Source organism: Rhinolophus hipposideros (genome assembly GCF_964194185.1).
Source record: "Rhinolophus hipposideros genome assembly, chromosome: 2".
NCBI lineage: Eukaryota > Metazoa > Chordata > Mammalia > Chiroptera > Rhinolophidae > Rhinolophus > Rhinolophus hipposideros.
In genome coordinates this window covers 99,663,741-99,688,391 of record NC_138048.1, presented here as the reverse complement: position 1 = coordinate 99,688,391, position 24,651 = coordinate 99,663,741, and the positions used below count along the sequence as shown (strand labels likewise).

General features: G+C 44.7%; 1 protein-coding gene and 1 pseudogene across 2 annotated transcripts; both read right to left on the bottom strand.

Annotated features, from left to right (window-relative positions):
• Nucleotides 1-538: 538 nt before the first annotated feature.
• Nucleotides 539-8,046, bottom strand: SOD1 (superoxide dismutase 1). Its single transcript, XM_081073943.1, has 5 exons — nt 7,852-8,046; nt 4,370-4,463; nt 2,878-2,947; nt 1,990-2,107; nt 539-743 (listed from the first exon to the last, which is right to left on the bottom strand). The coding sequence occupies exons 1-5, from the start codon at nt 7,921-7,923 to the stop codon at nt 636-638; spliced, it is 462 nt and encodes a 153-aa protein (XP_080930069.1). The 5' UTR covers nt 7,924-8,046; the 3' UTR covers nt 539-635.
• Nucleotides 8,047-17,160: 9,114 nt separating this feature from the next.
• LOC308510322 (homeodomain-interacting protein kinase 2-like) lies at nt 17,161-20,921 on the bottom strand (annotated as a pseudogene). The gene is made up of 2 exons: nt 18,529-20,921; nt 17,161-17,959 (listed from the first exon to the last, which is right to left on the bottom strand). The product of its transcript is annotated as a homeodomain-interacting protein kinase 2-like (transcript).
• Between the last annotated feature and the right edge of the window lie 3,730 nt (nt 20,922-24,651).

The following is a 24,651-nucleotide window of genomic DNA, read 5'->3' as shown; positions in this document are numbered from 1 at the left end:
AACATCTACATTTTAAAAGAAACCTGTGTACTTTTTGAATCAAATGCAAAGTGGCTAAGTAGGGAAACCACCTTAATTTTCCTAAAGCTCACAAAGGATAGCCTCTATATCCAATATTAAAGTTCAAGTTATTCTTAGCTAAAAGACTAGCTGCTAAAAATTTAAACATTCTGATTATCTCATTTAAAACTTCTAAAAGAGAACACTATGATATGCCTGTCAACCTATTACTAAATCTTTTCCATTCAAACTCTATGTATGAGTATCAGCTAATTTAGATTCCAATTTGGATACTTTACTAGGTTCAAAATACAGTGCCATCGCAGGTATTTGTTTATTGCAGGTTTAAATGAGAACTGAACAAATGTAGACAACTAAGTTTAATACCTGTATGAGATTAAGTCTGGCAAAATACAAAGGTCATTGAAACACATTTTAATTGAATATGAGTTTTATAAAGTACAAATCTTCCAAGTGATCGTAAATCAGTTCTCACTGTAGGTACTTAAAGCAATTTAAAAAAAGACACAAATTACACTTTTAAGGTTACAGTGTTTAATGTTTATCAGGTTAAACTTCTACAACTAGCAAGATAACAGGAGTTACTAGGACTCAGACCTCGTCCTAGGGAATGTTTATTGGGCGATCCCAATTACACCACAAGCCAAACGACTTCCAGCATTTCCCGTCTTTTTACTTTCATCATTTCCACCTCTGCCCAAGTCATCTGCTTTTTCATGGACCTTGAAAAAATTTTAAGAACATAACTTAGAACTATCAAGTAATTAACATCTCTTCCCAACAATACCCAAAAGATTTCTAAGAACTGCTTAATATTAAAAAATGTTAAAATAATCCTAGTAGGGAAATATGCTAATATCTAATCTAACAGTAAAAAGTAGAAACTACTAAAAGCTTTTCCTTGATGCAAAGATAAAACTTACCTTTAAACACTAGGTAAGAGTTGTTATCTCTAAATGAAATACTAAACAACTGTTACAGTCCACCACATGCTGGCCTTAATCCTCTATGAGAAATTTTAGTAACCTCCGTTACAGTCGTCATTTTTGTTTTTTAAGTGTGTTTCTCCAGGTCCCATCAGCTCCAAGGAGTAGTTTCAATCGAGTTGTGAAGGGCGCAGCTGACTGGCCCATGTGGGCATCGAGCCAGCAACCTTGTTGTTAAAAGCTCACGCTCTAACCAACTGAGCTGCCCCACAGTAGTCATTCTTTTACAGTATAAATTACTTAGGGGAAAAAAAAAAAGGAAAGTGAACCCTCCCCCCCCCCAAAAAAAAAACACTATCAAAATCATGCTTAATGACTAGCATATAGATAAGAGGTAATCCTAAAAATATCTTGAACTATTTAAAAATAGTACTGTAAATTTTGCTCATCAAACATTTATAAATGATTTTTCTGCTTACCTATGGCTGAAAATTCTCAGGATAAAGGGTGAATTGAAAGGATGTGACTACTGAATTAACTGTCCTCTGGGGTAGTTGATACTACTTGGTGTTTTGCATAAAGCAGATGCAGCTCACAAGGGTGACTGGAGGCAATCGCTTCCCACATGTTAATCAACTGATGATAACCTATAGCCCTGAAGGAACAGTAATACTGAGGTCCATCCAAGACTTAGGCTTAACAAAATGTTCCGTATAACTACAGGAGGGAAACCCAGTCGTGGCAAGAAAATCTGGCTGTTCTAAAACTAGATCATGACTACTTCTGTTTCTGCGATGCAGATCTAATATGGTCAAATTACATAATCTGCTTTACCACTGCAGTTTAGGACGGTGTCAACTAACCTAGATAATTAATTCATCTTCACTGTAATCCCCATAGAAGAATTGTTTTTTCTAATCTGAACTAAAGGTACAATTTATGTGGATCCTCAGAAACCAGGATGAATAATCGTGAAATCATGAAAAGATACACGACCGTATTAGAAGAAATCTGATGCATGTCCTCAGTATATGCAACTTACCACCATTGTGCGGCCAATGATGGAATGGGCCCCGGAGAGTGCGATCACGGAATCTTCAATGGACACGTGGGCCACACCATCTTTGCCAGCGGTCACGTTGCCCAGGTCTCCAACATGCCTGACATTAACATAGCATCAGAGGCGTCAGGACTGATTTCCATTTAACATCAGAATAGTTCGAGAACCAAAAAATTAACTGAGTCAAGATGTATCAGGATGGGCTAGGATGTGGATATAGTATATATCAAACAGAACCCACTTTTTCCAGACTGACAAAATTTGGCAAACATACAAATTTAAAAAGTAATTAGTCCAGATGCACAGCTCTCTAAACAAGTAACACTCTGGAAGGAGTCATGGGATGGGGGTGCACCTCTAATTTCAGAGATAAAATACTAAAGGGTACAACTCTCAGTTACTGAGTTCTGCCTGTTAATTCTTGGCATGGCTAAGAAATATGCCCCTAGGCCTCTGTTATAAAAATAATCCTCCTCCTTAAATTTAATATTTTCCTGAAAGGCTCTCAGAAATCAAATACATACACATGGAGTCTCACCGAATTTTCAAATTTTTACCTACAAAGCTTCTATGTTTCACAATGATGGTTTTTTTGCTAGAGGTTGACAGTACTGTTATTCATGACATTTCCTGTATTAGTTCCCTTTGGCACTTGTATTCTATACTCAATAAATGCTACAAAACCAAATTGTTTTAAGTGTCCCCATTTGTCAATTCCTTAGCCCAGGGAGGAAGCCATTCTAGCATTTGGGGGCAGGGGGGTCCACGGGGAAGACCACTCAATTATTTTAGCACACAATTTGCAAGCAGTATACCTATATTGGCCCCCAAAAGCCATTTCCATTAAGTGTTAAGCATTCTGTCACTCACCTCTCTTGGTCCTTTGGCCCACCATGTGTTTTGGACAGAGGATTAAAGTGAGGGCCTGCACTGATACAGCCTAGTTACCAAAAAAAAGGGTAGTTAAATTATGAATCAAAATTCTAAGATAAATTCTAAAAAGAAACTGGTCATTGCTAAAACCTCAAATGGAGAAAGTACTGATGCACATCATGACTTCTAGGCTAATAAAAACAGGAAGCGACACGTTAGTGTAAACAAAATGGGCAGGGAATAGAGACAAGTGCTAAAGACGGTGCCACTGGCCAAGTGAATGCGATTCTCTGGGCTTTGGTTTCTTCACTGCCTTGTAAAATAAGAGGGCCGAGACTTGACCTCCAATGGTTCTTCTGTGAAAATCCCATGCTTATGACCCTGCTTTGTAAGAAGGTAGAATACCGTAACTACGAAACACTTATCTCCCCAGCAACACACCAGCAAGCAGCTCTCCCGTCCAAGGCCTCTACTTGGTGTGCGCAGGAAAGGAAACAGCACCTTCATCCAAGGGCCAAGGCTGTTGCCTGGGACAACTCCAGGGGGCAGCACTCAGATCGTATTCTGTAACAATGGCACTCCTGCGCTCCAAGAACCGCCATTCCCACAGAACACAACCACAACAATGCCGGAGTTTTTTCAAGACACGGCATTGTCCTTCATTCGGTTGGTTGGAAAGTTTCCACTGTGTACACCTTCTCCCTGCCCTCCTCCCATCCCCACCCTCAGCACTCCCGGGAGCAGACAGCAAGTTACAGGAAGCAGCACAGTAAGTCAAAGCCACAGAGCAATGGCCTTTCAAAGCAGAGGCAGTAAAACCAAGAAGCAACTTGAGAAATTTTGTAACTGTTGAAAATGGACCAATCTGGTCATTAAATCACTACTTGTAGGAACCAAATTATGCAACATTAAAAACAAGTTCCAGTGAAATGAATCAAGTTCTCACCATAAAAAGTCTAAACACTAAGGGCAGATTACTCAAATATGCCAAAAGATCATTAAATGCATTTTTAACCCATAAACTTTTGTTAAATTGCTTCTAATCCTAGAGAAAATGAAAGTGAATCCAAAGCACCAATAGTTTACACTCTAGTTTGTATCTTACTTCTGTCTAGAGCGGGAGGTGTGGCGCTCCTCACATAGGGCAACGCGCCTCCGTGCAGACCCTGTGCTTTCAGCACCCACCCAACCCCAGCTCACAAACACCTGGGATCACAGGGAAGGTAAAGTGGCTGAAGTTTTCATTTTTCTTAAAAAACACCTGAGACTCTTATATAATAAGCCACAATCACGATTAAAAAACATCAACTCCTGCCCTCCACCCCTTCCTTTCCACACTTAAAAGTAAAAACTTAGTTTTGTGGCTGATCTCCCTAAGGTAACCTTAATATCCGTATTAACTTGAGTTTTTGAACGTTGAGGGGTTTTCATGTTCAGGCGCTTAGCTTACTCGGTTAAGCACGGTGGGTCCCCACATCAGCACACCTACCTTGTGTATTATCTCCAAACTGATGGACGTGGAACCCGTGATCACCTTCAGTCAACCCTGTGATGGATCCCGAAACCACGACCAGCCCGTTCCCCTGCATTCAGAGAAAAGGGCAACATGTTTGAGAGAGCAAGTGCCTCTGAACAAAGAAAACAGCTGAATTATCTTTAACACTCACAGGAAAGTGGAAAGACCACGGACTTGGGAGTCGAAAAACCCATGTCCAAATCCCAGGCCCACCACTTCCTAGCTGGGAACTTTCAGCAGCTGCTTAACTAGAGCTGGTAACCTTGTTCTAACACTCGGGCCCTGTGGCCAGGCAGCAAGATGAAATCAAACGGCACACAAAAGGCACCTAGCGGCATGGCGAGCGGTCAGCACTTCAGTGGTCGAGTCTGACTCACCTACAATGAACGTAAGTCAATTCTTTATTTTGTAAATACTCTTCAATAGGTTATATTTGCACATGGTGAGTATATGTATACACATCAAACTTTTTAACCCAGATGTTAGCACATCATACATTTTAGCACCTTGCTTTCTTCATGCAGACACTTTTCCATACAGCAAACCAGAGAGAGATCTGCCAGAAAGAGAGAGAGACAGACACAGACACACACACCGGGAAACGTCCAACTGCCTACCCTCGGATCCCTATGGGTGTGTGTGTGTGTTACGGTACACAGCTCATACATATTTCAGTGTACATTATAATTCCAGCATTGGTAATTTTGATACGTAGCCAGAAAATATTCTATGCCACTGCCCCTGGGGGACTGATTCTAATCTAACCAGACATACTTTTTCTGAAGTCTTCTTAGGGATTTGAAACCTCAATAACCTTTGTGCTCTAACTACTGAGACTAAAAAGAAAGGACAACACAAAAGCAGGTAACCGTAACAGAAGTATCACCATACAGGCAATGGTGATGATACCGGTATTGGTTGCAAGGCTACACACATAAATCAAGGCAATTACTGTTACAGGCACAGGGGGATCTCAGGAACTAAAAATACACACAAGCGTCCACACCACACAGCAACACACACAATGCTGTCTGTGCTTTTAAACAGTCAGAGCCCACAGTTACAAGAGGTGTTAGCCTTGAAGACTGACTTCCCATTGGAAATAGCACTGCAAAATCAAATAGTGTGGCAACTCCTGCCTTTTTTTGCTTTTCTTTTTGAAAATAGATATACTATGATTCTTCTGAGTACAACCATTAATTTTGGAAAAACCAAAACGTGAATGGTATCTATCCCCCAGAACAGGCTGTTATTCAAAGCACCGAGACAAACAGGGCAGGTTCTTCCACACCTCCATTTAACGGTAATGCGTAGAGCACCTGTTAGTTCAACAGTAAGCTTCCTGGGTACAACTCTACAGGGTCCAGGCTGTTAGGTGAGTCAAACAGGTCAGGGAAGCAAAGCGGGCATAACCTGGTCCAGCACAGTGTTGCCCTGGGCTAATGAAGGCTTCGTATGGGCAGGTCTCCAAAATTACCAAGAGAAACTAGGAATTTGGACTTACAGGTGAAAATTTCTAATTTAAAAAAACTGGAAAATCATCCAAATTTTTAAACACTCAATAGGCCTAACAAATACAGTTTGTTGCCAATTTAATACATCTGCGTATCTGTAGAGCTGTAATGCTTAACAATTCAAGGGTCTTTGTCAGGTACAACAAGCACTACCAAAGTGAAGTTTGGAACTTAAAAGGGGGAGACATTTAAGCTTCTCAGGGAACATGGAAAAACTCCGGGAACCACAGTTCTGTATACATGCACAGCTCGGTTTCTGAATATAACACCAGGAGCCGTGTCTCAGTGGCCAGAGGAAGAGACCTCAGAGAGGCTTCTTAGATTCTCTAGTAGCGGTGAATTATGTGCGGAGGAAAGAGGGACAAAACAAAGTCTGGCAAATGAAAACAATAAAATTTAATAAAACGCAAAGGGCCTTTTCTAGAAAATTTGGAAGCCACTTAAAGGAAAAAATGAAGCTCAAATATAAGTTCTCCTTTGTGAAAACTTCATAGATGGACCACTTATCTAGATTACGTTTCCTGTCCTCACATTTCTGTAAACCACTTTAGAGACTAAATCTCACTCACACATTAAATAATCTCTCCGAATAATAAACCAAGTACAACATAAACAATTTCCACCAGTTGGTACCCTTACTAAGATTTGGGGGACAGTCTCATCACAAGCACCTTCCTTACAACACGTGTGGGATATCACTAATGAGGATTTCTGTATACTTTATAACATCTGTTCCAAAGTTTGTTTTCTACCATCTCAGTAACAGGCCTATTGATAAGAGCAATTTCAGTCACTTTCCAGAGAATTTGGTTAAACACATGCTCCAAGACCAGAATTAAGTGACAAATACCATGCAACAGAAACACTCCGGGTCTAACTTCCAACTCCCCACCCCATCCACTACCCTCCACCAACAGTTAATTCTCCATCTTGGGAAACTTGAAAACTGCAACGCTCAGATTGCAACCTGACAGATTCTGATATAATTGGTCTGGAGCTGGGCCCTGGCATCTGTATTTTTTAAAAGCTCCCCAAATGAGCCGACTTTGCACCCAAGGTTAAAAATCGCTGCTCTGGAAACCCCCCCGCGACAAGGGACTTGGTTAGAGCTCTCTGGCTTTTGGAGCTTTGTCTAGGGCCATCTTCTTTGCCCTTGGAGCCTGGCCGTGACCCAGAGTAAGGGTCGGCAAACTGTTCTGCAAACGGCCACAAACGGTTTCTGTCGCACAGTCTTGTTTCTCACGACCCTTTAAACATAAACATATTCAAAACAAACACCTAAGAAACACTCTTAGCTCCAGGGCTGGACAAACTCCGGTCCTGAAAGGAGGAGGCCCGTGCGCCACAGTTTGCAAACCCACGAACCAGAGCTCCGGTGGGCTAAGCCCTACAGGGGTAACGGACGCGACGAGCACCTGCGGCCCGGCGCAACCGCCACCCGCGCTCAGGGCGGGCCGAGCACTGGACTGCGCAAGCGGGAGTCGCAGGACCCTCCGGACGCAGAAAATGACCCCGCAGAGACGGGCCAAAGCCTTTCCAAAAGCGTGCGTTCCCCGCTCCGGCCTACAGGCGCCGCGGCGGTAGGCGAGGCCCCGAGGGCGGCCGGCGCTCCCCCGCTTCCTCCCCTCCCTCCCGGGCCCGTGCTGTGGGCGCCCTGGGGGCGGCCCGCCCTGCACCCCGCCCTGCACCCAGGCCCGCGGCAGCCTCGCCACGCACGGCGCCGCCGCCGGGCTCACCCCGTGACTCAGCACTCCGCGGCCGCCGGCGAGGAGCCGCGCGGAGGCGCAGCACAGCCGCAGGGCACAGGCCCCGCGCGGCGCGGACCAGCGGGCCGGGCGCGGCGGGGGCGTGGCGAGGGCGGCCCGAGGCCCGGCCCGCCACCCGCTCCCGAGCACAGGTGCGCGGCACGGTGTCGCCGTCGGCCTCGGCCCCGGCCCTTGCCTTCTCCTCGAAGTGGATGGTGCCCTGCACCGGGCCGTCGCCCTTCAGCACGCACACAGCCTTGGTCGCCATGACTCGCGGGTGACGCTGTCGTCTGCGATGCGGGAGCGACCGGAGACGCCGCAGGAAACGCCGACGCAGAGAAGTGCGCTGCGGGATTTTTATAGACCTCCGCGCCCCGCCCTCCCCGCGCCCAGAGCCAATCGCCGCCCGCGTGCACGGTCCTCCGCGGCGGAGGGCTTGGAGGGGGCGGGGCCGCAGCCATCGTCCCGAACTTCGTCCTGCGCTCCGCGGGCTCCCTCCTTCCTGTGGCTGTAAAACGCCCAGAAACCTGAAACGGGGGGGAAAAAAAAAACACCCTTTTTCTTCCAAAGATTGTAATCGTGGATGACTGTACGCGACCCTGGGAAAATGAGGTAGACGTGGCACGCCTTGGAGATCGGAAGGCACTTTCTCTGGAAATGTCATTAGTAATAACTGACTTTGGTCATAACGTTTTCTGATTTGTTATTCAGAAATGGAGACGCATGGAGCTGGGCGATTTTGTGGTTTTTATTGTTTCAATTGTCTTGGTGTGGGGGTCTCTGAGGGTGTGTAAAAGCCATACGTCTCCATCCCCGGCCTCCCATTTTCTTCCCTGCAGTTTCCTTAGTTCTCAGCACATAAGAGTTACTGATTTGGTTACCATAACTCCGTGTTCTTTTCGAACTTTTCCTGTTTGACGAGGCAGGCCACAGGTGACAATACCAAAACGTCAGCTGACTGACTTCTACCCATCTCTCATTTTGTGTAACTCTACTGCCGCCACCGTCAAGGAGAAAGGTAGGATGGGTAAATAGTTTATGATACCTCCGAGGAATAGAGGGAAGAAACAAAACGCAGTCACTGTAGTGAAGCTGCTCAGTTACTAAAGTCGAGTAGGTCGAGGCATGAGGACTTGATTCTGTTGTTCTTTTAACTAGTAGCCTGGGAACTTAAACTGCTAACTTTCCAGTCCTGCTCAATGCTTGGGTGGGTATGTCAGACCTCCAGATAACCCTCTGGTTACCCCCTGAAGGACTAAGGAGACAATGTCCACATATCCAGACCACTTGACATCCAGTATCCAGACTACCAGTCATATATAGGATTATCATCTTGCACCAGAGGCTGAGAATGCAGGACTGATTCTTCTCAAGAATGTACTTTTTACTATAAGAACCCTCAGCGTTTCTTTCTTCTTCAGAACACTCTGGGTGCTGCCGTTCGTGTTTCCCCGAAAATAAGACCTAGCCGGACCACCAGCTCTAATGTGTCTTTTGGAGCAAAAATTAATGTAAGACCCGGTCTTTATATTATATTTTATATTATATTATATTATTATAGATCTGGTCTTATACTACATTATAATATATAAGCCCTGGTCTTATATTAAAATAAGACCGTTCTTATATTAATTTTTGCTCCGAAAGACGCAGTAGAGCTGATGGTCCAGCTAGGTCTTATTTTCAGGGAAACGCGGTAGTTGTATTTTCCGTTTGCAAACCATAAGACCCTTGAAAAAGTCTTTAGCATTTATTTCTAGCCAAAGCCTCCTGATTTCATTTACTCTGGTTGACACCTCCATACACCAGAACATTACTTCTTTCAGAAAGATATTCCAAAAACATATTAAGAAATGAACAAACTACTTTATGGGTGTTTTTTGTTTTATGTTTTTTTTTAAGTAAAAATATACATTTAGTTGGGTGCTCAGAAATCTCTAGAAAGATATGCAGAATACTATGGATACCTTTGGGGAATTGTGAATCAAACTTTTACTAATGTTCTCCCCTTAGAATTTTTTTACAGAGAACCATGCATTTGTCTGCAACAACATGGTTTATAATGAGAATACACACACAGACACACACACACACACACATTTTTATTGGAAGAATAGTTTGATAAACCTTGAAGGGAGAGGGAACATGAAAGGGGAGAAGAATCTTCATCTGCTGTGCCCACAGGGTGTGTCTAAATAACAAAGGTGGCTGAACTGTTTCCAGAAGTGAGGTTAATTTAATCTGGAAAATGCATCAGACACTCCTAGAGGGCTTATTAAGCCTCAGGTTGCCATGTTTCTTACTCAGTGGGTTTGGGGTGGGAACTCAGAATTTGCATTCCTAACTTGTTTCCAGGTCTGGGATCTCACTTTGAGAATCTCTGACTTGCAGGTGTTTTTCATACCCAGTGAAATAAGCAAGTTCGGGACAAGAGCTGGGGCTACTTGACTCAAAAGAGGAAAAGGGGAAAGTGTCCTAAAAAGAAATATGGAGACCAGTAGACATGGACAGGAACAGACCTTAGGAAGAAGAGTTCTCTCTGCTAGGGATTTATTCCACTTGCTTTGTGGAATTTAAATCCTCCCCATCTCCCTGAGAACTCTTCAACACAATCCACATTTCCCTCTAATGCTCAGTGGAGAGGACTGAGCTGTGCGGATGGCGAAATACTGAAGCTAATTCAAGGCCAGAGTGAAAAAAGAACAAAAGGCTGCTGTTCAGGCTACACTTTCTTTTTCTTCTTTTCTTTTTTTTTTCTTTCTTTATTCCTTTCTCTCCTTCCTTCTTTCCTTCTTTTCCTTCCCTTGGAATCTAAGGCATCCTCTGTCAGAGATATACAATCCACGTTTTTTATCACCCTCTTGAAAATGTACCTATTTGTGATTTTGCTTAGTGTTGTACTCACTAGCGTTTTCCAGAGAACTGACTTGTGCCAGACTGTTGCACCAATATGCAAATACCAGCCAAAGGGCCTTTGCCCAAGGCCAAAGTTTCTTTAGATTTCAGGAAGGTAGAATCAGATTTCAGTTTATGATGAATTCTTGCCAAGAAGCAGCCCACATGCAAAGAGCTGCCCTGGGCCAGGAAGTTGCTCCTCTTTAAGGATATTCAAGTGAGACCCAGACAGCCCCCTTGTTTGGGTGCAACGAGGGGCTTGTGTCATGCAGGATTAGAGGACCCCTGAGGTTTATTCCTAGTAATGCCCTCACACCTGGGCAAGGGATCCCTGGCCCTGGGCCACACCATTTAGAGAGCCCTGTTCTGTCCCTCCTCAGGTCATATCCCCCAAGGGGGAAAGAATCTGTGGAGACAAAAACTTTACCCATCCTTCTAGAGCAAGGTTAATGAATTGTGAATAAAAAGGGGGCACATGTTAAGCCTGACAAGCTGGGTGGGTGGGTGTCGTGCACAGCAGGCCTTACAAACTCAAACACAGGATGGTCTTAACATAAAAATTCCTAACTAGAGCGGGTTGTGGCGGGTAGTCACATCTTAGGATGGCAGCTCCCTTGACGAAGGTCAGTCTTTACCAAAAGGGAGCCTGTCTTTGTGCACCTAGCATAACATGCCTTTGAAATGTCTGAGTAATTTTCTTTTCCAGACCCCTCAAATGCACAACTGTCGCCACCAGAGCACGAGATCATAGAACCCCTCATTGTTATCTTGTTTCCCAAAACCGTCTCTATGTGCTTTAATGTTAATTATTGATATCCTGTACCCACCATGTAGAAGCAGCATGTTTCTCCATTTTGCTTTTTATCCAATCCCATAGATTTCCCCGTGTTTCTCCTACCTGCTTATTCTACTACCGATGGATTTTTTATAACCCTCTGTACATCTTCTCTTTTCACTTTAATGTCTAAAATAAGCTGCCAAACTGCCCTTCTCTGGAGCATTTTCTCAATCCATTGAGATTTTGCTTCCGGGCATGTCCTCAAAATTTGCCTCAAATAAACTCTTACAAGACTTTTCCTATAGGCTGAACGTTCTTTTGTCAACAGAATTTATTCTTTTTTTTATTTGTTTTTTACATCCCCCATCTTATTCCCCCACCTCCTACCCAACACCTCTGACAACCACCAATTATTTCTCTGTAACTATAAATTCTCTCTCTTTTTTTCCAGATTCCACATATAAGTTATATCATACGGTGTATGTCTTTTTCTTACTTATTTCTCTTAACATGATGCCCTCAGAGTTCATCCATGTTATCACAACAGGTAAGATTTCCTTTTTTTTTTTTATGGCTGAATAATATTTGTGTGTGAGAGAGAGAGAGACAAAAAGACAGAGAGACAGACAGAGAGACAGAGATATTCCCAGGCTCAAGACAACCTAAGCTACTTTAGGATCCTCTTGATTTCTTGGAGATAATGACTCTCAATGCAATTGGCTTGGTACAACAGTGATCTTTTCCAAATTACCTGAGTCCGCTGGTCACACCCCAGTTTGAAACACATAAACTCTGTGAGTAGATTATCAGGTAGGAGCGCCCCAAAACCTTTCAATTACAGAATCACAAGGTCTAAATGAATAGGCCTCCCTAATCTTTACAAAACTAGGGCAAGAACACAAATGGAAGCCCTCACACCATATGCTAAACATTTAAATGAAAATCAAAATAATACAGCTAAATAAAATATAACCTATCCTACCTTAACAAATATAGCTTCACAAAGACCTGAAAAGCAAGTTCAAGTTTGGAATTGTTGGATTTCTCTGAGTTCTGTGTAGGAAGGTAGCATAGAATGAGAACCAGTCCCCTGTCCCTGGAGTGGCCTGGTAACTGTAACTCAGAGACCATCTGATTTTGTCAGGAATGAGGAGGAGGGCGAGGTGCCTCAGATCAGGCCTGGGCAGATGACTACAGTGCTTTTACAGCCTGTCATTCAGCATTCCTGCCCATGAACATGGACGCTTGGGGACTTCTGTAGTAAGAGGTGAGCAAGAAGGAAGACCAGAAATTCAGTCTCGCACTGCTATTCTTTTCTGCTTCCTTTCTTAGGACTCCTTCTTCTCTTTTCTCCTTTATCTCATCTCTCTCTTTCCCTAAATCATTTTTTCTTCCATGACCCCAAGTGATTTCCCCTTTACACCTTCATCATTCTCAGAACATACGTAGTTTTATATTGATTTCCTTCACATCACACATCACAAAGGGATTATCACCAAGGCCTTTGATATGAAAAACATACCAGGGTTGCCAAAAAATGTATACAAGTGGACACATTGGTCAGCATTGCTCAAACAGTAGTTCGTTGTAATCAGAAGTGTCTGGATGCTGATGGTAACCACTTTGAGCACCTCTTGTAATTGCAGAAGTCAAACGTGACTTGTATTCATCTTTTATTATCGGTATATATTATTACAATTTTAATACAGTTTTTCTTTCTTAAAATGTGTATACATTTTTGGGCACCCTCTGTATTTTATATTAATTGTAGAAAAATATCAGAACTCGGAGAAATCCATAAGAAGCAAAGTATAAAAAGAGAGGTTTTTGTAATGCTGTGAAACAAATACACTAGTAACTAGGAAACAAATTAGAAACAGTTGAACGTTGTATAAACTAGTCTTATCTGTAATTTCATGTTAGTGAATCACACACACACAAAAGAAAAAAATCACGAAAGCTGTTACCAATAAAGAAACCCTATAAAAAAATTTATACCCCAGAATCATGAAGTATCTGAGGCAATTTTGAAAGGTGGAAAGGGAAAAGTGTAAAAATTATATTGTTAGTAAACAGAAGTGAACAGTCTGGGATTAGAAGTTTGCAAACTATAATTGGGAGTTAGCTGTGTATTTAATAATCTTCCTTATTTCATTAAACAAGCATAACCAGGTTTCTGTTACATGTGATCAAAAGCAATTTCTAACTGATAGCGATGATAAGCCACCAAAGAGGTCTGAGGAGGGAATGGCGTAATTATGTTCATATATAAGAATGATCCTTAGGATATTTGAGTGGGTGGATTGAATGGGGTGGGCTGAGACTAAAGGCAGAGAGGCCATTTGCGAGATGTGATAAGGTCCTGGCCTAAAGCCATTACTGGAAAAAATGGGGGAGAGACATAATGGACATGGAGCCTTGAGCATCCGTGACTAACTGGAGTGCAGGGAGAGAGGGTGGGGAGGCAAAGGCAGCGCCCAGGTTTCGGGCTTGCGAGACTGGGTGGCTGGTGGCCCCATTTACCAAGGAAAGCAAGTTGAGGGATAAAGAGCTTAATTCAGGACAGGGTGCATCTGGGGTGCCTGAGGAACCTCGAAGTGTCAAGCTGGGAGTGTCCACTTGGACATGGGTCTGAACCTCAGGGCCACTTCTAAGTCTGGGCTCTGTATCAGAGTTAACACACATGCTATTCAGATTTGTAAAGAAAATGTAGTCTTTTATTCCCTTTAGGGGATTATAATTGTCTTCATAATTCTCTACCACTCTGGGTGGGTAGGAATCGTGTGAGACTTAGATGTGCCAATGATGTCATGTCAAGTTCATCTGGTTTAAAAAGTCTCTTTAGAGGAGTGATTTACACCTTTAGTGTACACTAGAATCAGCTGGAAGGCTTGTTAAAACACAGATTGCTGGTCCCCACCCCCAGAAGTTTTTTTTCTAAAAAAGAAAAACCAGCTTTACTAATATATAATTTACCATTAAAAAATTCACCTGTTATGGGCCGGCCCGGTGGCTCAGGCAGTTGGAGCTCCATGCTCCTAACTCCGAAGGCTGCCGGTTCGATTCCCACATGGGCCAGTGGGCTCTCAACCACAAGGTTGCTGGTTCAACAACTCAAGGCCCCCAAGGGATGGTGGGCAGCACCCCCTGCAACTAAGGTTGAACACAGAACCTTGAGCTGAGCTGCCTCCCGGATGGCTCAGTTGGTTGGAGTGCATCCTCTCAACCACAGGTGTGCCGGTGACTCCCTCAAGGGGTGTTGGTCTGAGGCTCCTGCAACTAAGACTGAAAGGACAACAACTTGAAGCTGAATGGCATGCTCCACAACTAAGACTGAAAGGACAACTTGACTTGGAAAAAAGTCCTGGAAGTACATAGTGTTCCCCAATAAAGTTAAAAAAAAAAAAACCCAAAAGAATTCACCTGTTGTAAGTGAACACTTCAGTGATTCTTTTTAGTAAATTTATGTCGTTGGCAACCACTACCAAAATGCAGTTTTAGAACATTTCTGTCAGTCTAACTATTTTCCTCATGTTGGTTTTTGCTTAATCCCTTCTCCCGTCTCTAGCACTAGGCAACCACTGACCTGCTTTTGTCTCTCTACATTTGCCTTTTCTGCACATTTCTTATAAATGGAATCATACAATAGTAGCCTTTTGCATCTGGCTTCCTTCATTTAGCATAAAGTGTTAGAGCTTAATCTATGTTGTAGGGTATCAGTAGTTTGTTCCATTTTAAATTTCAGTAGTATTCCATTGCATGGATAGACTACAAATAGTTTTTCCACTCTTAAGTTGATGGACATTTGGATTTGTTATGGGTTGAGTTGTGTCTCCTCCAAAATTAACATGTTGAAGTCCTAACCCCTCGTACTGCAGAGTGTGACCTCGTTTGGAAATAGGGTTTTGTAGATGTAATTAAGATTACGTCTTAATTAAGATAAGGCTATACTGGAGTAGGATGGACCCCTAATCCAACATGGTTAGTGTCCTTATTAACAGAACTTTGACATGGATATGCATACAGGGAGAAAGCCATGGTGACAGTGAAGGAAGAAATCAGGGTGATGCTTCTATAAGCCAAGGAACACCAAAGATTGCCAGCAATCACCAGAAGCTAGGAGAGAGACCTGGAACAGAACTAACCCTGCTGACACCTTCATCTCAGACTTCTAGCCACCAAAACTGAGAGACAATCAATTTCCGTTATTTAGCCCCCTTGGTAGTACTTTGATACCGTAGCTGTCGCAAACAAAGACAGGATTATTTCCAGTTTTGGAATATTATGAATAATGGTGCCAAGAACCTTGATGTACATGTCTGTGTGGACATGCAGTTTCATTTCTCTTCGGTTTACTTCTTCAACTTTAGACTTTCTAAAACAATTGCCAAATGGTTATTCATAGTGCCTATATCATTTTGCAGTCCCATCAGCAACATATGAAGGTTCTACTTTCTCCTTATCCTTGCCAACACTTGGTATTATTTTTTATGATAGCAATTCTAGTGAGTGTGTAGTGTTATTTCATTGTGGTTTTAATTTGCATTTCCCTAATGACTAATGATTTTGAGCATCTTTTCATTTGTTTATTAGCTATTTGTATTTCTTCTTCTTTTCTTTTTTGCAACACACATCACATATGCTTAATGCTATTTGAGGAATAACATTACTTAGGGATTTATCCAGAGTGCTCAGAAAGATAAAATGTACCATTTCCCAAGAGGTTTTCCTTCAGCCTTGCCACCTCCGCCCCCCAGTCAGTTGTGACCAGTGAGCTAGAACCGGGCTTTGCTGACCCCAGATCAACCCCCAGGTAGCCTCCTCAGGCCCCCTCCTGAACTTCTAGAGGGCTGTTGACCCTTTAGAGTTGTAGAAAAATCCTCAATTCTTATGTTCAATAATTAAAAATCTATTGGAGTTCCCTATCAAGTGTCCCTTGACAGCAAATTCTTAAATATCACTTGCTGCCATATGAAAATAATCTTTGAAAAGATCATAGATAGAATTATTTTTAAAAAACTGCCACTGCCCCTCCCTACCCCCACTTCTGGAATTTTGGGTATCTCTCTTCTTCTCCTTGCTGGTTTGTTGCAGAATGGGTTCCTGAGCTCTGTGCTTTGTTACTGGCGTTCTCTTTCTTTTTCATTTTTTCTTTTTTTTTTTTTTAACAAGACTTTATTGGGGAACAGTGTGTACTTCCAGGACTTTTTCCAAGTCAAGTTGTTCTTTCAGTCTTAGTTGTGGGGTCGCAGTTCAGCTCCAGGTCCAGTTGCCCGTTGTTAGTTTGTTAGTTGCGGGGGGCAGAGCCCACCATCCCTTGCAGGAGTCCAGGAATCCAACCAGCAACCTTGTGGTTGAGAGCCCACCGGCCCATGTGGGAATCCAGCCTGCAGCCTTTGGAGTTAGGAGCACGGAGCCCCAACCGCCTGAGCCAAAGGGCTGGCCCCCTCGTTTTTCTTTATAAAAATAAAAAGCACAGAGTCCCCCCTCCTGAATCCCTACCTTTTAAAAATGTTCTCTTCTGTGCTCTAAGTCCTCCTACTTCCTAGTTCAAGTTTCATTTGTGTTTCCTCCCTGCCCCCCCCCCCCCATTTCAGCGTTTCTGTGCAGCACCTTCAGTATAAAAAAGCCCATTTCCCATGGAGGCCCCTCCTCCTCCCCTCCTCCCTTCTCTCTCCTCCAGTGGAGGGTCTGTGAGGGTGGTTGACTTGGGTGCATGTCAGCGGGTACCCAGTATAGACAGTGGAAGCTGGAGAGGTGCTCGTGTAGGTCTGGTGGCTGAATACTGATTGGGGTGGAGGGTGGCCGAAGCCAGGACCTAGGGTTCCATGCTCACAGGACGTGTCGGGCGGTGCTAGCTGGGCAGGCAGCGTGCTGTACGGGGTGGAGCACCGGCTTTGAGAGGCCCCCAAGTGGGCCGGGTGCCTGTGTAGGTGTACAGGTGGGGCCGGGCTGGCTGGGAAGGTGGGTGGCAGCAGCGGCCAGGTAGAGGTGCACAGTGTCGGCGCTGCGGCTGTTGTGGGGGGGGGGCCGTCATCGTGAGAGGGACCTGGTGTGCCGCCTTCGGGGTCCGTGATGTGTCGCCGAGCCTGGCCGAGGCCGAGAGGTGCTGCTGCGGCCTCTGCAAATGTGGCTCTGGCCGCTGCCTCCAGTAGGCCACGGCTCCACAGGAGCTCCCTGAAGAGCGACCGCTGGTGGAGGTCACGTTGCTGGAGGACTCGGACTTGTGGGAGGAAGAGTGGTGACTGGTGTGGGCCGCGACCAGGTTGTCGCGTTCCACTAACACTTCCGGGACGGCACGATGATGGTTCGGGGGTTCCCAGCGCAGTGACGCTCCAGGCTCACCTTAGTGTCAAAGGTGTCGTGAGCGGCATGGCGCTGCACGGAGTAGGGGCTGGTGATGCCGCAGGAGTCAGACTAGGGGGAGTCGTGGACGGGCACAGCTGAGTCCCGTTTTCCCTCGGGACAGTGCTGGTGGGGGCCGGCTTCTGTTCCTGCTCGTCCGTATCGCTGCTGCTGGTGGTAAGGATGATGCCTGTGGGCCCGGAGGTGTTGGGAATGACCATCATCTGCCTCTGCGACACTTTGGTGGTGCTGGAGGCCCTGTCACATCGCCCCAGCCGCACAGGACCTACCGTGTTTCCCCGAAAATAAGACCTGGCCGGACAATCAGCTCTAATGCGTCTTTTGGAGCAAAAATTAATATAAGACCTGGTCTTATACTGTTAGATAAGACCTGGTCTTATATGATAGTAAAACAAGATCAGGTCTTATATTAATTTTTGCTCCAAAAGACACTGTCGTGTGGGCAGCCTGCGGGGTCTCAGCTCCCGCTCCCCACATAAGAACGCAGGACATGATGAGGCCAGAAAGGAACACCCAGGGACCCATAGGTAGGGGAGTCATATCACTATATTCTCGCTGGCGGCTGGGTTTACATGACTTGCGACCTGCTGTCCGCTTTGCTGCCAACCGACCAACTCTCCTCGACTCCCCTCCGTAGCCGCGGCAGTTACATCAGTGACCAATGGCTCAACAGTTACAGCTGACGGCCAACCAGCCACAGCTGACGGCCATCCACTACCCAAGCCAGCACCTCTCCACATGAGGCCGACAGCCTGGAAACTGCTCTGTGGGGCTCTGTCCCCACAGACACATTAGAGCTGATTGTCCGGCGTGGTCTTATTTTGGGGGAAACACGGTAGGAGCTGTAGGCCGGGCTGCTGGGCACCAGGGTACAGTGGGTGTCTGGCTGTCCTTGATGCGCTCGCACCGCTGACGGGAGCTGAAGGGCTGAGAAGAGGACACCTCACAGGTGGAGATGGTTCTCGCAGAGGACTGGCGCTGCTTACTCTTCTGGGAGGAGGTGGTGCTGGTTGGCCACGCCCGCGTTTAAGTGCTGAGAGTCTGGAAAGCTCACATGACCCGTCAATAGCACAGGCTGCTGCCCGATGGGATTGCAATGGCTGACATGAGCATCCGTGTTCCTCCAGCCCGCCAACTGTTGGGTGACTGCCGTGGTCTCAGGAATCACAGCTGCATGCTGCACCGACTTGCGAGTGGCCACTTCAGTCAGCTGCTGCCACACAGCAGGGAAGCAGGGTCTGCTGGGTCCCACTTGGGCAGGCCGGCTGGGCAAGCCGACCTGGTTGGATCTGAAGAGGCTGAGCTCCTGGGGCTTGAGTGAGGACGGGAACTGCATTTTCCATTCGCTCAGAATAGCCAGCATGCTTAGAGGGAGAGGCCTGTAATCCTGGGAAGTCAGGCACACACATGATAAGAGCTTGCTACCAGGGGTCAGGCCTGGCACATGCTCCGCTGGGCCACTGCAGCAATGGATGCCGCTGGAGGCTGGTTATGTACAGTGTTCAGCTGGTTGTTGACGGTCATCATCAGGTTGGTGCACTAGCTGGGGGCCATGTAGGTGATAAAGGGGTTTTGTTTGGGTTCACGGTGTCATATTCACCAGGCACTTGCAAATCTCCATGTTCTAGAAACATGATTTGACATGTGTGCTATGGGGACAATCGAGTAAGTGTGACAACGGGGTGGTTCACGGTTTCTATCAGAGTGATGCTCTTACCGGCATCTATGGTCTGCATGTTTAACGGTTCAATGAACTCTCACCTGTCTGCCTTTCCTACCAATGTGTCACTCCCTTCCAAATCTGTTGTCATGTTCACCTGGGCCATATCATCTAAACAACTGAAAATGTACCTTTTGCTTCTTTGGACTTAGTCCCCATGTTTGCTTTTGTGGTCATCTGGTGTCTTCAGCCTCCATCCACAAGGATGCAGCGAATCTGTGTTATGGCTGAAAAACCTAGTTGTCTTTGTCCCTGTGCTTAAATATTTAGCTGGCAAAGCCCACGTTTGTGAAATATACCAAATCTGATCATACTCGGAAGCGCCTGAATATAGCAGCCAGCCCAGGAACAGCTCTGCAGTGACACAGCCCAGGGACCACATTTCAATTGTCTCACAAAATGCTAAACCGGGGGTAATCTCTGGGGCCCTGTAATATCTGGACTGCAAGTAGGTGGAACACACAGCCTTGGATACGTGGCTTGCTGAACCAAAGCTGATGACCTTTACTCTGTATGGTTATCTAGATGGTTCCACCACCATGATGTTTTCTGGTTTGAGGTCAGCATGGATAACACCCAGGCTCTGGATCTTCATCAGGCTGTGGCTACCTGCTGGAAGACTAGGCAAATGTACTTGAAGGGCAAGGGACTGCACTTGTTCTGCTTCAGGAAGCCAGAGAGGTTCTGCTCCAGCATCTCAAAGACCAGGCATGTGTGATTTTTGTGCTGGAAGCGCTCAGAGGCCTGCACAAAGTTGTAGCTGTCAGCACTGTTTGTGCTCAGGCGGGTTCAATCTGACCTTGCTGAGCATATGACAGGTGGTTCTTCAGGATCTTGATGGCCGCGATCTCATTGGTGCCCCGTTTCTAGCAATTGAACAGTTGCCCAAACGTCTCTCGGCCCGAGAACTCTAGCACTTCATACTTGTTGGTCAAGGAGCACAGTCCCTCATGCTGGACCAGCTGATAATCACTTGGCAGTAGGAACTACTGTTTTTGGAGGTGGCAGTTGCTGTGGTGGCAGTGGCTACATTGGCCCCCCTTGCAGTATTCTTAGGTGGATACTCATTGGTGATCTGGACACCGCTTATGTTCTCAATATGCTCACTGTTACGCTCGAGTCCCCATATTTGGTAAGTATCAAGAAAGCTCGTAGTGCTTCGACTCATTAGGTTATGTGGTCTGCGGAGGACTTGCTCAGAGTCAGAAATGCTACTTGCTGATGTTACGACTATGTTCCCGGTGCTTCCTGGGTAGATGATGGTCTGCATGTAAGGTAAGCTTGGGTTTCGGATGGGAAAGGAGATGCTGATGATTGTGGTAGCTGGCTGAGAAGGTGGCATGTTCTTTCTCTGGTTATACACTGCTGTGGGGGCCATATGCAGTCATGTCCCAGGTGGAACTCGGCTGCCCTTTCAGTTTCTTTACACTACAGAAGGCATTTGACTGAGGGTGTGAGGGGAGAAAACTTGCACATATGAAGCCATACCTTCATACACAGGGCTCATTGGGGCTGAGTTGTCTGCAATTTATGGCAACAGAAAAGGGAACATGGGGACCAGCTTGGCCCCCTGGCCTCGGCTGGAATCTGCCATCTTGAACCTCTGTCTCCACTCCATGCAGCCACAGCCACCAATGCCCACATCAACCACCAGTGCCAGGGGAAGGGGCTGTGGACCAGGTTCCCTAGCTGGGGCCCTGGCATTGCATGGGGACTCTGGGGTGGCCCAGCAGGTGCAGTGGCCGAGGTCCTGGATTGGGTCTGCTATCAGGTGGGAGCCAGAGCACGCCGCTAGCCCCCGGCCAGAGCTCAGCTCAGCATGACTGTGTGTTTTGTGTATCTTCTTTGATGAAATGTCTTCTTTGATGAAACGTCTATTCAAGTGTTTCCCCACTTTTTGGCCTTATAACACTGGTTGGAATCTCCAATGCCATGTTGAATATAAGTGGTAAAGCTGACATCCTTGCATTGTTCCCAGTAGCTGGGGTAAGCATTCAGTCTTTTACCATTAAGTATGTTCTTAGCTGTAGAAATTTCATAGATAACCTTTATCCAGATTGAGGAAATTCCTCTATTCCTAGTTTGTTGAGAGTTTTTGACATGAAAGGGTGTTAGAGTTTGTCAAATGCTGTTTCTGCATCTATTGAGATGATCATATGTTTTTTGTCCTCTGTTCTATTTATATAGTGCCTTACATTGATAGAGTTTCAGATGTTTAACCAACCTTGCATTCCTGTGATAAATCCCATTTGAACAGAGTATATTGTTCCGTAATTTTATTTTCTTATGATGTTTTTATTTGGCGTCAGGATAATATTAGTCTTATTGATGAGTGGAGAAGCATTCCTTCCTCCTCTACTTTCTGAAAAAGTTTGTGAAGGATGAGTGTTATTTGTCTTTAAAAATTTGATAGAATTCACCAGTGATGACTTCTAGACTTTGGCTTCTCTTTCTGGAAAGATTGTTAATTACTAATTCAATTTCTTTTTAGAAGTCTATTGAGATTTTTTATTTCTTCTTGAATCAGTTTAGTAATCTATGTCTTTCAAGGAATTTGTCCCTTTCACTGAAAATGTCTAATTTGTTGGTATAGAGTTTATAGTATTTCCTTATATTTAAAACTGTAAAATTTCCCTCTAAGCATTGCATTAGCTGTACCCATAACCCATATATAGCATTCTCATTTTAATTTAGTTAGAAATATTCTCTATTTTCTTTCATGATTTCTTTTTTGACTCATGGGTTACTTTGAAGTGTAGTGCTTAACTTCCAAATATTTGGGGATTTCCCAAATTTTCTTCTGTTTATAATTCCCAATTTAATTCCATGGTAAATTAAAAGAATACACTTTGTATGATTACATTCCTTTTAAATGTATTGAGACTTATTTTATGGTCTAGCATTTGATCTGTTCTGAAGAAATCTGCACTTGAAATGAATGTGTAGTCTGCAGTTGTTTGGTGAAACATTCTACATGTGTCAACTAGGTTGCACAGGTTGCTAGTGTCTGGTTTTTTTTTTTAAATATTTTATTGGGGAAGAGGAACGGGGCTTTATTAGGGAACAGTGTGTACTTCCAGGAGTTTTTTCCAAGTCAAGTTGTCCTTTCAATCTTAGTTGCGGAGGGTACCGTTCAGCTTCAAGTTGTTGTCCTTTCAGTCTTAGTTGTGGAGGGCGCAGCTCAGCTCCAGGTCCAGTTGCCGTTCCTAGTTGCCGTTCCTAGTTGCTGTTTCTAGTTGCAGGGGGCGCAGCCCACCATCCCTGGCGGGAGTCGAGGAATGGAAATGGCAACATTGTGGTTGAGAGGACTCACTCCAACCAACAGCCATCCGGGAGCTCAGCGGCAGCTCAGCGGCAGCTCAGCGGCAGCTCAGCTCAAGGTCCTGTGTTCAATCTTAGTTGCAGGGGGTGGAACCCACAATCCCTTGGGGGACTCGAGGAGTTGAACCAGCAACCTTGTGGTTGAGAGCCCACTGGCCCATGTGGGAATCGAACCGGCAGCCTTCGGAGTTAAGAGCATGGAGCTCTAACCGCCTGAGCCACCAGGCTGGCCCCCTTTTTTTAAAATTTCTCTATATCCTTGCTAATTTTCTGTCTAGATCTTCTATCAATTATGGGATATTGAAATCTCCAGCTATTATTGTTGTATTGTCTATGTTTCTTTTTAATCTATTGGTTTCCTATTTTTGAGGCTCTGTATTAGATGAATATATTTTTATAATTGTTATATATTACTGATACTGTAGTGACTCTTATCATTATGAAACATCCTTCTACAGATGACTTCTTAACTTATCAAAATCTAGTTGAGATTAATACTAATTTAATTCTAGTAAGACGTAGAGACGTTGCTCCAACATAGCTCAATTCTCTCCCCCTCTCTTTTGTATTATTATTGTTATATGTATTACATTTATATGTGGTATAAATCCAACAATACGGTGTTATAATTATTGCTTTACAAGTCTTATGTCTTTTTAAAAGAATTTAAGAGAAGAAATGAGAAAAATACAATTAGAGAGTCTTTTACATTAACCTACACATTTCCAGTGCTTTTCATTTCTTCCTGTGCATTTAAATTGATGTCACTTCTTTTCAGTCTGAAGGGCTTTCTATAGTATTTTTTGAAAGGCAGGGCTGTCATTGCTTTTATTGAGAGTGCCCCTGGACATGGACATTACCCACTACAGCAAATCAATGAGCCCCCTCAGACCACAGCAGCATATCTGTCAGTTCTCATGGCCTGTCTTGCCCTGGTAGAATCTCTACACCCACTGGGCTGGAGGCGATGGAAACAGTCCCAGGCTGGAATGCCTCCCACATCCACTGTTCTTACCCAAAGGTCAGCAGTTTTTTAAGCATAAACACTTCTGAGATTGTCGAATGCCTTTGGTCAATTTCCAGAGCACTGAATTGGTTGTTGTTATTGGTTTTGTCCAGTTGCTCCGTGGAAAGGATTTGCTGACCTTTTCACTTGGCCATAGCTAGAAGTCTGCTTCCTTCCCCCGTGTTTCTGATTCATTAGACCTGGGGTGTAGCCAGAGAACTTCGATTTTAATAAGTTCGCAGGTAATACTAATGCTGCTCGTCCAGGAACCACACTTTGAAAACCCTTTACTTAGGTTAACTCAGTCACTTTTAGATGTTAAAACAACTTTCTCAGATATGAATTCATTATGAGCACACAAAGTTTTATTTTAAATTTGCTGCAGGAGGAGGAAGGAATCTAATAAAGCCAGTTCAGACATTCCCTTTTAGTAGAAACTTTTGATAGAGGTAAAGGTGACTAGATAAAATTGCTAACGTCAGGTTCAAAAAAAGAGCTGTCAGGTTAAGAAAAAGAGCTGTTCAGCGGGTGCTGAACAAAAGGTTACTGGTTCAGCACCAGCCAATGATCAGCAATTCAGGTGATTCACAGTGGTACAGTGCAGGTAGATCTAACTGCCCACAGTAGCTCTTAATCTCATCAACATTTATGAGAAGATCGCTCACTTATGTTATCATAAATGCCAGACACTTCCCAGAGGAGGTTGCTAATTTTCCCAAGCCCCACAGTTCTTCTCCAGACCCCCTTCCTCAGATTGTGGACAGTTTTATGTCTCACTGGTAAATGCTAAGTTCTTCCCTTTCCTGCTGTTGCAGAGTGGACTCTGGGCATCTGGTTGGCAGAGGTCAGGTGGCAGTGGAGGAGGGCACTTCCTGTCTGTGTAGCATTAACAGGATCCTTGTTGGTTTCT